This window comes from Anguilla rostrata, chromosome 14 (genome assembly GCF_018555375.3).
Source record: "Anguilla rostrata isolate EN2019 chromosome 14, ASM1855537v3, whole genome shotgun sequence".
Lineage (NCBI taxonomy): Eukaryota > Metazoa > Chordata > Actinopteri > Anguilliformes > Anguillidae > Anguilla > Anguilla rostrata.
The window spans coordinates 41123223-41139782 of NC_057946.1; the positions used below are offsets into that span (position 1 = coordinate 41123223).

General features: G+C 39.0%; 1 protein-coding gene across 1 annotated transcript; it reads right to left on the reverse strand.

The window, feature by feature from the left end:
* Positions 1–314: 314 nt before the first annotated feature.
* On the reverse strand, positions 315–12590 carry LOC135239175 (cytochrome c oxidase subunit 5B, mitochondrial). Its single transcript, XM_064307665.1, has 4 exons — positions 12286–12590; positions 2114–2184; positions 1752–1851; positions 315–1225 (listed from the first exon to the last, which is right to left on the reverse strand). The coding sequence occupies exons 1-4, from the start codon at positions 12377–12379 to the stop codon at positions 1113–1115; spliced, it is 378 nt and encodes a 125-aa protein (XP_064163735.1). The 5' UTR covers positions 12380–12590; the 3' UTR covers positions 315–1112.
* Between the last annotated feature and the right edge of the window lie 3970 nt (positions 12591–16560).

Here is a 16560-nt window from a genome sequence, read left to right on the forward strand (position 1 = left end):
ACCTCAAAATACACCTCAACTGCTATAAAAATTTGAATGTATCTAAACTACCAGAAAACTGCTGCAAAATGCAATTAAGCTGCGAGTTTAACTACAGGTAAACTAACACTGACACAAATAAGGAATTTGTCCTATAAATTTGGGATCATAACATAGTTCATGGAGATTGAATTGTGAGTTCTAACATTTTTAAACAGTAAACTGTGTGATGATTGACTGAACATTTTACCATAAAAAACAATGAATTTGGGCTGTGCTAGAATAACAGGTTAAGCAAGGCAAACTAAAGCTGCAAAAACAGCCAGGAAACATCAAAATTTATACCATAAATTTTATTGATAGAAGGATCTGGACCAAATGTATGTATTGTACATAACAATACAGGTAAACTGTATAAAATGGAATTGGAAAATTATTGCTTCCCAAACCACAACCTTTGTGACCCAGACATTTTGTATCATAATATACGCAGACTGGCAAATGAGGTAAATCGGAACTGGGAGTGTGTGTGTGCATTCGTGCATGGAAGACCCGTATCTCAAACTTCTGTTATAATGCAAGCAGACAGGTGACAAATGAGGTATATGGAGTAAAGGTAATTGGAATGGGGAGTGTGCATGTGTGTATGCGTGGGAGACCCGTGTCCCAAACTTATGTTATAACGTAAGCAAAGCTGGCAAATGAGGTATATGGAGTAAATGTAACAAATAGGGAGTGTGCTTGTGTGCCTAGGTGTGTGTGTGTATGTGTGTGTCTGCATACATGTGTGTACCTGTATATGTATGTGTGTGTGTGTGTGTGTGTGTATGCGTGGGAGACCCATGTCCCAAACTTATGATGTTATAATGTAAGCAGACTGGTGATAAATGAGGTATATGGAGTAGATGTAAAGAATGGGGAGTGTGTGTGTGTGTGTGCATACATGTGTGCGTACATGTCTGTATGTGTGTGTGTGTGTGTGTGTGCATGTGTATGCACGAGAGAGCCATGGCCCAAACTTATGATGTTATAATGTAAGCAGACTGGTGACAAATGAGGTATATAGAGTAACAACTGGAATGGGGAGCGTGTGCCTGTAATTATGCATGTGCGTATGCATAAAAATATAGAGCTCAGTGTGGAAGCTCATGGGGCACCAGCTTGTAATGGGCACCGCAGGAGGGGCAGCGCTGGGGCTCCCCCTGGTGGAGCCAGAACCACACCACAACCGTGTTGTCCTCTTCACCTGCATGAGAAGGGGAGACGACCTTGTTTAAAAGAAATAAGTCTCAGCAAGAAATTCCAGCAAGAAATTTCATCAACTAGAGTATGTGGGTTGTGAGGATGAAAAAAGGCCATGTTTGGAAGTGTAAATTGTTGGTGTTTTGTTAACAGAGCCACAGGAAGTGAATTCTCATATCTAATACCACACCAGGGCTCAGGAGTCGCAGAAATAAAGCCAGGCCCGATTGAGACTATGCGTAATCAAACGCTTGTACATTGCTGCACATTGCAGGCATACGATTCAGCCTAGAAGGAACACCAGCTGTGAAAAAAATGGAATTTCATGTACACAGCATATATTTTTCCCCCTTTGATCTGACAAAGATCATCTATCAAAGGTCACTTCAGTTTGACCTTGGCGGGAGCACAGGTCAAATTGGACAATTAAAAAAAAAAAACCAATGAAATATATCATCACACAAGACAATCCGCAGGTGAACTCAGAGGGGGTGAATCAAGTAGCGTAATTAGAGAAAGCTCAAACTTACAGACACAACCAACAATTCTCCTGTTGGTGATGGAAGGGACCAAGTGAGGATCCTCTAAAGACCCTGCATACTCCTTAGGCTTCAGCATGTTGTAGGGGTCCTGAGACAGTGAAATACACCATCAAAATACAGGTCAACACAGATGACATTTTTGCAGTGATGACACAGGTATTTGCAATTTGAAATGTGGAAAATTAATTGCTCAATTGTCTAAACCAAAACTCTGCATTGCTACAAGAAAAATATTTTAAAAATTTTGTGTATGTCAAGCAGTCACCGTAGCTATATAGTATACTGCATAGAAGACTACATTCCATGGCTAATGCAAAGCTAACAAAAGGTCTTGGGGTTTTAATACACACAGTGCCATCTCTCATTGCCCGCATAACAATCTTCTCCATGCCAGTGGCTTGTTCTTCGTCAGTTGGAATACCTGTAGAAAAGTTGACTCAATGAGGCTGTTGGTAAGTTTCAGAAAAGTCACAAAGACGCTTTTATCCAAAGCGCTTTACAATTGATGCATCTCATTCGCCAGAGCAGTTAGGGGTTAGGGGTTAGGTGTCTTGCTCAAGGACACTTCGACACGCCCAGGGCGGGGTTTGAACCGGCAACCCTCCGACCGCCAGACAATCGGTCTTACCTCCTGAGCTATGTCGCCATCTGGGGCTGGCCTACTGGCTGTCCCAAGAGTTAGAACAAAACACAGTGAAGCAGCGTTTGTCTAATATAATCTCCCAGATTATATTAGACAAGCCCCCACTTTTAAGTCAAAGCTAAAAACTTTCCTATTTTACACTGCCTTTTCTATCCTGTAATGGCTAAAAACTTTTCAGCTTAGCTTTTAAATAGCCTTCATTTTAAATTGTTTTTGTTCAGTATCCAAGCTCTTTTATCTTTCTACTTCACTTGATTTGAACTGCACTAGTTTACTTCTTAAGTTTTTTTTTTTTGGTGTCTCTTGTCTGTACTTTTGTCATTTGTATGAAATGTGCTATACAAATAAAGCTGCCTTGCCTTGCGAGTCGGATAAACATTGTCAAAAAACAAAATTTCATTTCTTTAAAAATTCAAAATGCCAGAAAATCCAATATGGCAGACTTTATGGATTCTATGAGCAAATTAATTCAGGATGAGGAAGTATTCATGTAGAAGAAATCTGGTGCATGTAAGTGAAATGGGATGGCTGTTTTTAAAAATAACAAAATAAAAAACAATACAAATAAAATTGAATAGAAAAAGTCAATTTCAGTTGGGCTTAACTGCGTTTAAAAAAAAAAACTGAAATACGTCTGATGACACTGAGAGGGTTATGTTAAAGTTAACCAAATAATATTTTCTAAAGTACGCATGTGTTATTTTCTTTAAAAGTTCCATCGAGTAACATGGTTATTATCAACAGGTGTGCTGTCATCTGGTTGCTAATGAAAACTAACTAGCTAGCAAACAGTTTTCTAATGGAGTAATCGCTAGATAAAAATTACAGAGGCAGCCATTACACTGCAAAATGGACACGTTCACATGACATTGGCCTATCAGAGAAATAACTATGGGCTGTGGAAAAAGAGCCATTTTGAGAAGGAAGTTTATTTCATGGCCTATACCATAGTGATATACAAGAACTGGAGACAACTTCCATTTACCAGTTCCATGGATTCCTATGGGAGCTGTTCAATGGTACATGAAGCCAATTCTTGGATGCAGCCATGTTTGACTATGGGCTTTTGGCACCAGTGCATCCGCACTGGGTACCTAAATGTGAAGGATCATGGTAAAAACAGAGAAATGGCGTTAACCCGTGGGGGTGTGCTCCGTATTCATCAGATGAACTGTGGCTTTGTGGCTAGCTACAGGATTTTTTCTGACAAGCCCATTTCTAATGTGATTTCTAACATTTCTGCACGTTAAACTAATAAAGGCAGTCAATATTTTTACAGAAGCTGTGGGGAAAAAGAAGAGCTGGGTGTTCTCCTCGCACTGTTGAATACTTCTTCAAAATATACACTTCACAGAGTCTGATGCAACTGGATTTATTGCAGGTAATTCAAAGATAACATGCAAGAACCCGGGCTGATCAATACAAACTGTCTCAAAGCATTCCACAAGACGCTTCACAGAAAACACATAAGACAGACGCACACACACACACACACACAGACAAGGCACACACACACACACACAGACAGGACACACAAGACATACAAGACATTCAAGACATACTCCACTCCCCTGGGGCTGAACACTCTCTTTTATCCTATTTTAGCTCCTCCTGTTGTGGAGCTCAAGCTTGGACTGTCCCTCATGCTTACATCATTTTACTTTACTTTTCCCACACATCATTGTTTCTCATTTTTCAGACACCATTATTTATCAGCCCCTTCCTTCCTTATTTTAAAAAAATGATAGTGCTCGTCTCCCACTTGAATCTCCCTCCCCCTTCTATCATAAATCACATATTCTGACAATACATATTCCGGAAAAGGCAGAAGCTTCCGTTAGTTCCACAGATGTGCTTGTATACAGCTTAATTAGCAGGGCAGAAATCATGTGTGCATTACGTGTTTGTTCTAATCGCACCTATTTTAGTATGAAGTGCTTCCCTGCTGCCGGTTGTTAATCTTATGGCTAAGGTCGACCTTGGTCCACCTGCATCCTTCCTCTTTTGCTAGCCGGATGATACGTCAGGGAGGAGACAGCTAGTGCTCATTAATACATTCCTTTCTCATGTACACTGGGCCTGTGCTCTCTAACTACATATCTTTCCCAATGCAATGGGCTTGTGTTTTTTGAGTACATGTATATTTATTTCCCACAAAGCATTCGCCAAGACTGTACACTGCATTAGCTAGCTAGCTAGATAGATACATTATGTGGCGACCCGGGGTAGCTAGCTAGGCAGCTAACTACGATTGCTGTCGCTGGCGCCATGTAAATACTTGCTTGTGTATAGCTGTGTGTAGCTAGGTGTAGTTAGCGTGCTTTTGTGTGTTAAAAGTGTAGATATCCGTGTTACGTGTGCTTGTACAGTTTTGTTGTGTATAGCCTCTCTTGTAGTTGTTGAGTTTCCCCCGTGTTCCTTGCCCCTCGTCTTGTGTGTGTCGGAGTCTTCCATTATATCGACTGGGCCTGTTGAATGCCTGTTAGGTGCGTGAGAGAAAGCAAAATATTACGTAAAATTTTGATAAATTAGTCTTATGTATTATTTTATATTTATATTGTCATCTTTGTAAATGACGTTTATCATCTTCATCATCACCACTTCACCTTAATCAGCACCATAGCATCATTTGAAACATAATTTAAGAGCAAATTAAATATAGCCCATTATCATTTTTAAATTTATTTGGCCAGGGTAAATTCCTAGTTTTGAATGGACTTCAGTGGGGAAATTTGCTTTTTGGCACCAGTGCCCTACTAAACTGCAATACAATGAGTAACCACTGGAGTTTATGAGCTTCAAGTTGAATGGCAATCCCTGGTCCCCTGGTCAATACATAGTTTGTCTTCACCATGTAATCTCCGGCACTTAAACTTGTATTTCATTGGTTATCAAGGGGTGCCCCAAGGCAGTCCAACAGCACAGTCAAGTAATTGAGTACTAACTGAGACATTTATCAGAACAATTTGTTGATCTAGTATGGGGAGAGTCAGTAAGGAAAGTGAACATGGATGTAAGTTTAAATGCTACGAAAAGCATGTCTGAGCCAGCGGTCCTCTCTCGATCCTGGAGAGACACAGGGTCTGCTGGCTTTTGTTGTTACTCAGCACCCGAGTGGCACAATAATTGAGCAGTTAAAGCAGCTGAATACACAGTTAACTCAGCCCACCTGGTTTATTAGGTCTGAACTGGTCGCCGATCTTAAGGAAAAATAAAAACCAGATGACTCTGGCTCTGCAGTACCAGGACTGAGTATTACTACTGTAAAAAAAAAAAACACATGCATAAAAGGCAGTGGTGTCCAATCTTATGCAAAAAAGGGCTGATGTGGCAGCAGGTTTTTGTTTTAGTTCAGCACTAAGTCACCTGATTAATATGAACCATATGAATATTTGCACTGCAAATAATTACGACTGATATTAAGTGTTAAAGACTGATATTAATTATGTACTTCTGCAAGTGGCCCCACCACAAGATGGCTGCCAAGGCCTGGAAATAGAATTGCTGATGAGCTCTGATGTATTTCCAAATTCATCAAACTCACTCCAGAGCAATTAGGTGCCAAATGTTCACACTGTAATTAATATAAGCAGGCAATAACATTTTTTTTGTTTTTTTATAAAACAGAAAAGAAAAAATCATGATCAAAAATCACAAGTACAAATTGCGCTGACTAGGTGCAATGATCTCTGATTGGTCAAGAACAAAACTGATGGAATTTGTATAACAGGGTCACAAGAAAACCACAGTAGCTCCACAGCTTCGTCACAAGGCCTAGGTCCACTGTAGTTTCAGTTTAATCTCCAAACATCTCCAGATCACCTAGCTACACAAGTAAACTGGCACATAACTTACAGCTAACTACCTCACTACTTAAAGTTCACTCAGAGTTTAGTTCTCTAGCTTAGTTAGCTAGCGGCAACTGTCACTGTGCTATAATTGTGTGCATAATAACACGGTTTCAAATGCTTTTACATGTGTATTATGTCTGAGGAAAGACTTCAAATCTCAAGTTAAGTGTTGTTCAACTGTGTAGCAAGACGAAAAGTATCGTATCGATATCAGCAGATTTACTTTATATGCTTTAGTCTACATTTACAGATTTCAGCTTGTTGGCTAAATAGGTATGAGCATGCTTTATTCACAAAGCGTAACATTACCCAGCGTAATGGCGAGCAATGTATTCCAATGTTAAATAACAGCCTGTCGACATGAAAGTTAATCAAATAGCTAAAAAATGTATTTTAGTAATGTTAGCAAAGGGTCACCTACTCACTTCAAACACACAAGTTTTTTAAATATTTAATTTCTTTGATTTGGAATGCACTGCTTCATTAACAACGCACAGCAGGGCAGTCCCTCCTTCCCCAGAAAGTGTAAAAGACCATCCAACAAGAAGGGGCCGGGAGTTTGGTGGCAAAATCTGAACAACCGAACCACCTAACAAATAAAGTTGATGAGGCAATTGCGTTTGTGTTATATTGTTAGGAAAAAGTGCCACTTGATCAGAGACCTAGACAGGGCTAGCCTAGAGGTTTGTGCGCCTGATGGCATTTTGGAGGAGTAGCTCCCTGACTAGTTTGTTTAAAAAAATTTGTTTTGATACTCAGGTTCAGGTTCAGGTTACTTTATTTGTACCCGTAGGTAGATTTGGTTTGCAGTAGAGTCTTCCATCTTGACACAATTTAAAAACAACACAGACAGTAGACAAACATAATAAAATAAATAAAAATACTCAAAATTCCAATCATTACTAAAACCATTAAAACTAAAGATAAAATAAAATAAATAGATAAAATATCAATCTGTGCAATGTTGCTACCACTTGTTCATCTGAGTGATGGCTGCTGGAACAAAGCTATTTTTGTACCGCTTTGTTCTGTCTGCTTCTGAGGAGGACTCTTTGGGAAACACCTGCAAACCTGCTTCTCCATCAGTGTGCTGCCTTGCCCTTGGGTGCATTTTCTTTTTTCCCCCTTGTTGGTCACTTGTTTGCGTGTGTTTTAATTTCACCTAAACTTATAAGTGGAAAGGAGAAACAAGCCATAACAGCATTGGTCAGGCATACTGGAGGCACAGGGACATCTTCCTCTCAGCCAGTAAGGGGGGGGGGGGTCTGCCTTGGTAGATGGGAGGATGTTTTGTGTGTGTTTTCTTTTATTGAATTTATACACACACCTTTACACCACACAACATACACTAGTTTAGGGTACAAACCCTAAGCCATAAAGTCTAGCTTTAGATGTAGGTCACACTTTCAGATTATTGCTAACCAGCTAGGTGGCTGGCCAAGTTTACTCTGCACCTGTAAATTTATAGCTTGTAACAGTAGCTATATATTTTAGTAACTATTGATTTCTCATTTTTTCAAGTTTCGCAATGGCATTTTGGAATAATAATAATGCTGAAAACGAAGTGTCAGAATGCAGTAGTCTTACGTGCCGTGATTTAATTTCTTAAACCCCCCGTTAGACACCAGCATCTAAAAATAGCACCCTCTTAATTAGTGCACCCCTTTGCGCACATACCAAATCTGGCCAATCCTTGCCCATTTAGGGGGTATCCTACTTAAAACTTTATAACTCCAGCTGTGAGCATCACAGAGACTTGGAAAATGGCTTAAATGAAGCAAGACATTTGCACCATTTAAAATACTAAAATTTGATTATATCTTAATTTAAGAAATAAAGTGCCACACATGCAATTGTCTAGGCAAAAAATCTAAAATGGATTTGCTCTTTTTTAGTTTACTATGAAATACTGAGAGATTGAATAGATTGATAGGAACTATACATGTCCTGGATCAAAAACTCCTTTAGGAACTTGATCACAAGTGCGTCAAATCTAAGGGTGGATACGCAGAACTAGGGCTGCCACTAATTTTTCTACTGATTAATCTATCGACTATTTTACCAATTAGTCAATTAATCTAAACAATTAATTTTCCTCCAAAAAATCTAATTGACCATTTCATTTAAGTGCCTTTTATTTTGACAACAACAAACTGTATATGCCATTGTATAATGCAGCACAAAACAAAATGTAAACAAAGGTTTACATATTAAAGTGCAAAACTGTAAGTTTAAACTGGCAACTCCAACATGATAAAAATAATGTTGGAGAAAAAAAAGGCTTATTATTTAAGTCAGTAGTGCAACTCCAAAATAAATCCAAGTTTCTATTAAACCCATTATCAAAGTAAAAAAAAAGTTAGGTCTGCATATTAAACAAAGTGCAACATGTTTAGCGTGTAAGGGACAATGGTGTCCAGCTCAAAGTCCAACTCAAATATTGGAATCAAACGTCTGTTAGACATGTGTTGTAATGTAAGAATGTCAACATGTCCACATGTTCTGGACTTTAGGCTCTCTTTTCTTGGAAACCTTTCACTACTAACTAATGCTAACATTACAGTGTGATATATCCACATTATATAATACCACTACCCTATTTAAAGACACTCAATTAAAAAAAATAATGCATATAACCAAAATATTTTGAGCAGTAATACTTACATAGCAATGATGAAATTGTATCTGTGTTCAGTAGAGACAGCGACAGTCAATCAATGACAGTTCTATCCACTTCTGTTTTGCTCCAGAAAACAATGTCAGATAGGTCTATAAGCAACCATATGGCTTAGCTATGCCCAGAATAATAATAAATAGTATTTTCCAAGACATTACGAAAAATCGTTGACAACGTTAGGTGCAGCGTCTTATACTGCTACCTCAGAGTGAATACAATGATAAAAAAAAATTGGCGGTTACACTGACCTATAAAACGCTATTCCAAAAGCAAGATTAAACATGTACATCATTAGAAACCTTATACTTTCACCTACTGAATAAAAGAATTGTCAATCAAACCAGACTGTACTAAAAAGGGCCGACCAATGACTGGAGCCAAAAACCACTGACGTCATGCACACAGCAATTACGTAGTGATATTGAAGAAAAACATTTTAGAAGCGTTTTAGAAATCAAAAAGGTAAATTCATAAAAAATTTTTAAAACGATGCGTCGGTTTAAAATATTGATGTCGATGCATTTTCAGCATCCACGTCATCGATTACATCAACTAATTGCGGCAGCCCTAAGCAGAACTACTAAAGATCTATGAATCAAAAAGTAATCAGTGTACCCAGTGTCTCCAAATTTATCCAAAATGTCTAAATTATGCATTGCTGTAAATCATCAAAATAAGCATGTATTTCACTACAAATCAACTGATTGACTGAAGAAACTCACTGCATCATTTTCAAGTGGGAATTACAAGCTTTCCGTCAGTACAGTGGCTTAAAATGGGGCGACATAGCTCAGGAGGTAAGACTGATTGTCTGGCAGTCGGAGGGTTGCCGGTTCAAACCCCGCCCTGGGCGTGTCGAAGAGTCCTTGAGCAAGACACCTAACCCCTAACTGCTCTGGCGAATGAGAGGCATCAATTGTAAAGCGCTTTGGATAAAAGCGCTATATAAATGTAGTCCATTTACCATTTACCATCCATAAAATATCTAGGGGTACTGAAACATATCCAAAATCTCTCCAAAAATTAATAAAATGTTTTTTGTTCATTATAAAGTATATACATGTGCCCCTTATTAAGGTTTAAGGTGAAACATTGATATCAGATTTTAAAAAATTATGCAAAAACATTATCACACTATGTGGTACAGTACCTAAATGTGTAATCATTAACTCTCATGTGTTTTTCTGTGACCAGTATGTGATGTTTTCTTGTATGGGGATGATGACAACAATATACAACCATCCACCACGTTTTCCAGTTGAGGTCACATCCGGTACATACATTAAACACAAACTACTTAGCAACCCACAAATGCTTACGTTACAGTGTGAAATATCCTCATTCTAAAATACCACTAACCTATTTAAAGACACTCAATTAAAAAAATTAACGTATATAACTGAAATATGACATAAACGTAAATAATTAAATACAAGCCGTAATATGTACATCTTTGCACATATCCCAGCTAGACTTCACATTTTCCTCCTCATCTGAGCACTGGCTAGAGAATTTTCTTTAGCCATGTTGATGAATTGGCAAAATTAGTAAAATTTTCCAAAAATTTGCTAAAGCTAATTCTCTGGGGAGTTGGTCAGAAGAGGAGGAAGCATGTTCTGCCAGGAAACCAATGCACATGGCAAAGATGTAGGTTGTACTGCTTGTAACATTGCAATTATTCACATCATTTTTTTGATAGTTAAATTCGCATTGGTCATAATGCCCAGCATATATGTATTGGGCATTTGGGGGCTAACTAATAGGCCTGTCAGTTGTGGGGCAGTTGGTAGCGTACCCTGGGTGCAAGTCCAGTGGCTTGTAGTGGCCTGCTTTGTTAGGATTCACACCATTCACAATGAAATCGAGTGTCTTTCAACAGGTTTGCATTATTCTGTTATGTAGGCATTTCATGTACTGGTGGCAGTCATGTGTTATGTATAATGCACCAGTTTACTGTGAAGCTAGAACTTTGCTAACATTTTTCTGATGGTGGAATATTATTTTATTGTAATGTTATTATACATAATGTGGGGTATTCATATCTCCACGGGCTATACTTGTCACTTAGTGCGTGGAAAATACTCATTCAAATTTATTGTGTGCTGATATGTGATATGGGGAGGAACAGTGGTGCAGTGGGTAGCACCGTTGCCTCACAGAAAGAAAGTTGTTTCCGTGTGGGGTTTCCTGTGTCCGCATGGGTTTCCTCCCACAGTCCAAAGACATGCAGGTTAGGCTACTGCCCATAGGTACGAGTGTGTGAGTGAATGGTGTGTGTGCCCTAAGATAGGCTGGCAGTCTTTCCAGGGTGTATTCCTGCCTCCAGCCCAATGCATGCAGCGACAGACACTCCCTGCGACCCTGACCAGGAATAAGCGGGTATAGATAATGGATAATGATTACATATTTAGGAATGTTTACCAGTGTGCCACAATGTTTTTACAATTTATTTTTCAATGTTTCTTCTTAAACCATAAGGGTAAAAAAAACATTTTATTCACTTTTGGAGAGGTTTTGGGACCCCTAGATATCTCAGACCCCCATATTGGGGAGAAATATACATTATTATGATTTACAGCAATGCAAAATTTAGACATTTTTAATAGATTTGGAGACCGTATGGGAACACCAGGGTACAGTGCTAACTTTTTGCTTCTGCTTTAGTAGTTCTGCATATCAGCCTCAGATTTCTCACACTTGTGGTCAAGGAATTTATGATTCAGGACAAGTATAGCTTTATCTGTTATATATGCGTGATCTCTCAGGATTTAATTTCAAACCGGAAAAACTTTTTGCATTTACCCCAAGATAATATTTGTAATTAATTAATTGTGAATATACTTTTATCTAAGTGAGTATTGTAAATGGTACTAGTGTCGCCCTTCATTTAAGCCATCAAATCACATGTGGAGTTATAAAGCCATAAAAGCCCTAAATGAGAGAGGCCTGGGGGGTTGGCGTTACCATTAATGTTAAGCCATCAATCATATAGACAAGTAACATCAACAGCTGAACAGATTACCCAACAGTTGCAGCCATGACTAATCCAGTGGTGGCTAACGAGCTAGCTATTTTAGCCGATTAGTTCATAATCGTTACACTACCTAAAATACTCCAACCCAAACAGCAACCGGATATTAGATATTCACTTCTCTAAATTATTCTATGCCGGTATTATGTTACCGGGCTTTAACTCAAGGTAGGTTACAGGTATAATTAGCAAGCGTTAGATAGCAAACTGTTAGATAACTAGTCTTTTCCTGCCCTTGAAAAACACTACCGATTTTAGGGACGTATATCCGCTGGTCTGTCCTGCAGCCAGAGAAACGTAGTCTACGCAACCCGACTTACCTCCGGCAGACATGCCGCGGGTAAAAGCCGGGACTGCTGCCCGGCACGTTCCTGCGGCGCGTACTGACAACCTAAAGAGTAACCTTGCAGCCATTCTTCTCGCAATGTTCTTTTTCTTCTTCTTAGGGTTTTATGGCGGTTGGCAACCAACGTTTCTGAGCATTACCGCCACCGACTGGAAAGGAGTGTGGGATTGAATGGTGTGTCGTTCGTAAACGAATCTTTTTGGTGAACGAAAGGAACGTACTCGCCTCCGTTTGTGGATATGTTTCTTTTGTTCAGCTCTCAGTAGTTTAAATCTGAAGAAAACCACGTTTTCAACGTACAAAAATATCAAGTTATTCACTGTTACGTCCCTCCGCCTCAGGTGGGGGCGCTGGCCGTTTGGACACGTGTGTGTCTTGTTACAGTTAATTGAGAGCACCTGTGGCGGTGCCCTTTTAAGAAGCCTGGAGTCGGCTTCTCAAGAGATGGGACTTTTTCTCCTCACCTCTCGACCACGGCCGGGTCTTGATTTTATCTGGTGTTTTGCAGCTATTTTAGTATTTCTTTTTGTAATCAAATAAAGTTATTGGTTAGTTTTGGGAAACCTTGGTGTCGGCATCGCTTATGTTTGCGGGGGCTTCATGTAAAAAAAAAAATGCAGCTTGGAAGATGACAGCAATTAAATGAATGAAAAATTGAGACAAAGGTTGTTGTTGTTTTTTTTTTTTTTTTGGTGGGTGGAGGGGATTTTTCCCAGGCACAATGTGTGCAATACAGATTACAGGCCTGCATTGTTACACTCGTAACTCATAACACTTATCTTTTATATCCGGAATCAATCTGGTTGTCCGTCTTTGGACCTTTTCCAGTGCCTTCTTGTAGTACGGTCCCCAGAACTGCACACAATACTCTAAGTGTGGTCTGACAAGGGTATTATATAGGGTGAGTATGATCTCCTTAGATTTATACTCAATACTCCTGGCTATGTATCCCAGCATCGTGTTTTTTTTTTACAGCACATTGACCAGACCCTGATAGGCTTTGATCAACTATTACTCCCAAGTCTTTTTCTACCTGTTCACATTCTAATTTTGTACCACCCTGTGGTGTGGGGATGGCTGGTTTAAGCAGCCACACCTGTCCTGGGTCAAGCTAATTAAACCTGGCTAATTAGATAATTGGTTAGGAATTAGATAATTGGCCCGGCTAATTGGACCCGGGAACAGAGGTGGCTGCACCTGTGCGTAGTGAGGCAATCAGTGCGCACAGGTTAAATCTGCCATCCCCACTCACACAAAGGGAGAGCCTCTCGGTCATGACAGAGGTAACATCTGCTCTTTGGCTGTACCATCTTGCCACCCTTGAAAATAAACGTGGGCTGTTTGAACATCTCCCTGTGTCTCTGTGCTGGAGGGACCCTTGGAAAGCCACTTCGGTGGCCTGTGGCAGGCTTGTTTGCCACACACCCATAAAGTAATCCTGTATTTATTCCCCACATGTAGAACTTTACATTTAGTTATATTTAATTTAATTTGCCAGGTTTCTGCCCACTTCTAGATTCTGTTTAAATCTTCTTGGATTACTTCAGTAGATTCCAAACAGTTGGCTTAACCTCCCAGTTTTGTATCATCTGCAAATTTAACTAGTGTACTTTCAATGTCCGTGTCAAGGTCATCTATGTAAATATGTCAAGGTCATTTGTGTAAATGACGGTATGATCAAGGTTTACCGTTTATCACTGGCGCTTTGCTATATAAATACAATTTTTTTAAAAACAATTGCTGAGACAAACATCGTGGTGGAACAATTCTAACTATAACAGGCCGACACCATGAGAAACCCAACACAAATCCCCTTGAAAAGCACTGTATGTGCTCACTCATTTGACTGGCACCTAACAAGCCTTCATTTACAAATTTATCAGCAATCTCCTTAAATTTCAGCTTCCGAGGTGGCAACTTGTCTGCTCTTCTCTTCAGCTCCATTTTCTGTTTTCTCTTTTGAGATCCACTTTTTGTGTTTGTGTTTATACAAATTTTTTATATGCTTAGAAGCAGCTAGGACTCCTCTTTGCTCTCTTCCTCAGCTAGCTAGCTGACCGTACAATTTGACCAGCAAAACTATAGCGAACAGTTGTGACAAACAGACACTTGATTACATACACAGACATATTTCCCAGAAATCTTTGTATATCAGAAGATAAGAGTAGTACCAAAAGAAATGACCACAAATTACTTAGCTGAATAGTTTAAACGATTTTTTTCTGCAGAATGGGTATATAGGCTACGTTTGGCATGATCATAGGCTATTGTGCAAGGAAAGCATACAAACCATTGTCGTGGATTTTACCTTCAACGGAGGTTGGGTCACAGAATAATTCAGCAATACAAATTTTATTTGGAGTTCTGCCTCTTATATCTTTCTGTAAGCTGTCTTTCTATGAGGTAATTCACATGGCATGACACTTTATAACTCCTCCTCCCATACCAACTTTCTGTTCTCCTGAGAACCTTTTTGCTTCATCCCACAAACCCTGAGGAAACGTCTAGGTTCCTGGCGCCTCAAGGCAGGGGAGGGTGTTCTTATTCTCCCTTTGCATACCAGCTTATATTCATTTTACATCATACAAAACACATGTAGTATTCAATAGAAATACATAGACTATTGATTAGGATATGATATTTTGCAAGCAATGGTCATACATATACCACCTGATTATATGCTTATAGCAAAGGTACTTTTAACTATGAATTCCACTCCATTTACAAAGTATCCTTCAAGTCATGTTTACATATTTGTGACCTTCTCAGACCCCAGTGTCAAGCCTCTTGTCTCCCCTTGGTACCAAAAATTATTGCTGTTTAAACTTGGTGGTACACACAGATCGTTATCTATCTATCGTAGCTCATCCACATTCCTTCCTCCTTGAAGGTCATTCCTTCCCAGTACCTCTTCATTTTGCACACTTAGTTATATACATAGTTTTCTTATAAACACATAAAAATAGTTAAACACAGTAAGTAAGCTTGTTTTCTATCACTCTGGAAATTGAGGTTTAGTTGCTGCATGATTATTAGATCAGCAACTGTTTTGAATACGAACGGGGGATTATTCAGATTTTTTTGTATAAACTCTGAAAAGTAAGTAGACCTTGCATTGGATAGAGAATGCTTATAGGCACCAAGACTCTCTTTGCAGGCCAGGTGAAATACCTGCAGTTTAGTGCCACTTGTGTTCAGACATCTGTTTAAGAGCTTGTATTTGGTCAGTATACCAAGGTGCAAGTATAAATTTTTTTACTTTTTAATGGAGCAACTACATCTAGGGTTTTATGTAGCACAACAGCCGATCCCTCCGCCAGATCATCAAGAGACAAAGAGGAAGCTGAAACATCTAAATCTCAAAGTATTCCGGAATTGTATCAATAAAGTTTGTATCAGTGGTAGTAGTAATAGTGTGCCCTGTATACATCTTCGGTTCAAATGTCATGGGGTAAGCCAATTGTGGATGCAGTGTTGAAAATGGTCAGACAGAATAGGGTTATGTGGGTGGACTACAAAATCACTGACATCAACACCGAAACTTAAGACCAGGTATGACCGCAATAATGGGTGGGACTGAAACATTTTGAGTGAAGCCGAAGGATTCTAAGATATTCACAAATGCAGATGTAAGAGGATCATCTGCATTTTCATAGTGCAGGTTAAAGTCACCTAACATCACCACTTTGTCATAGCTCATGGTTAAGTGAGGAAGGAATTCAGCAAAGTCATTAACAAAGCCAGAGTATGGGCCAGGAGGTCTATAGACAGTCAACAAGGCTGAGAAAAAAGACAGTTCCTACCATCATCAAGGTGAGAAATGTTCATTAATATCACTTCAAAGGAATCAAATGTATAATCTGGTTTTGGAATTACATGAATAAGGTCATTTTAAATAGTAGCAACATGACCACCTCGTCGAGAAAGACAGGGGATTTGACTATATAATGTATATTAAACCAGGCGGAGAGGACTCATTTAAGGAAAAGTTCTCATCCACTTCCATGTTTCAGTGAGACATAATACACTGAGACAAAAATAATACATTGAGACAATAATCAGTGATTAGTTCATTCACAAAAGGTGACTAAGAATTTAAGGATCTTATGTTTAGTAGTCCACATTTCAAAATATTACTATTTCTGGAATTTATAAAAGTATGTTTTGTCTCAATATTGATCAAGTTTTTTGTGCCAAACTGTATGGATGTTAGTGGAATTAAAAATTGAAAATGTAACTTTTTGCCTAA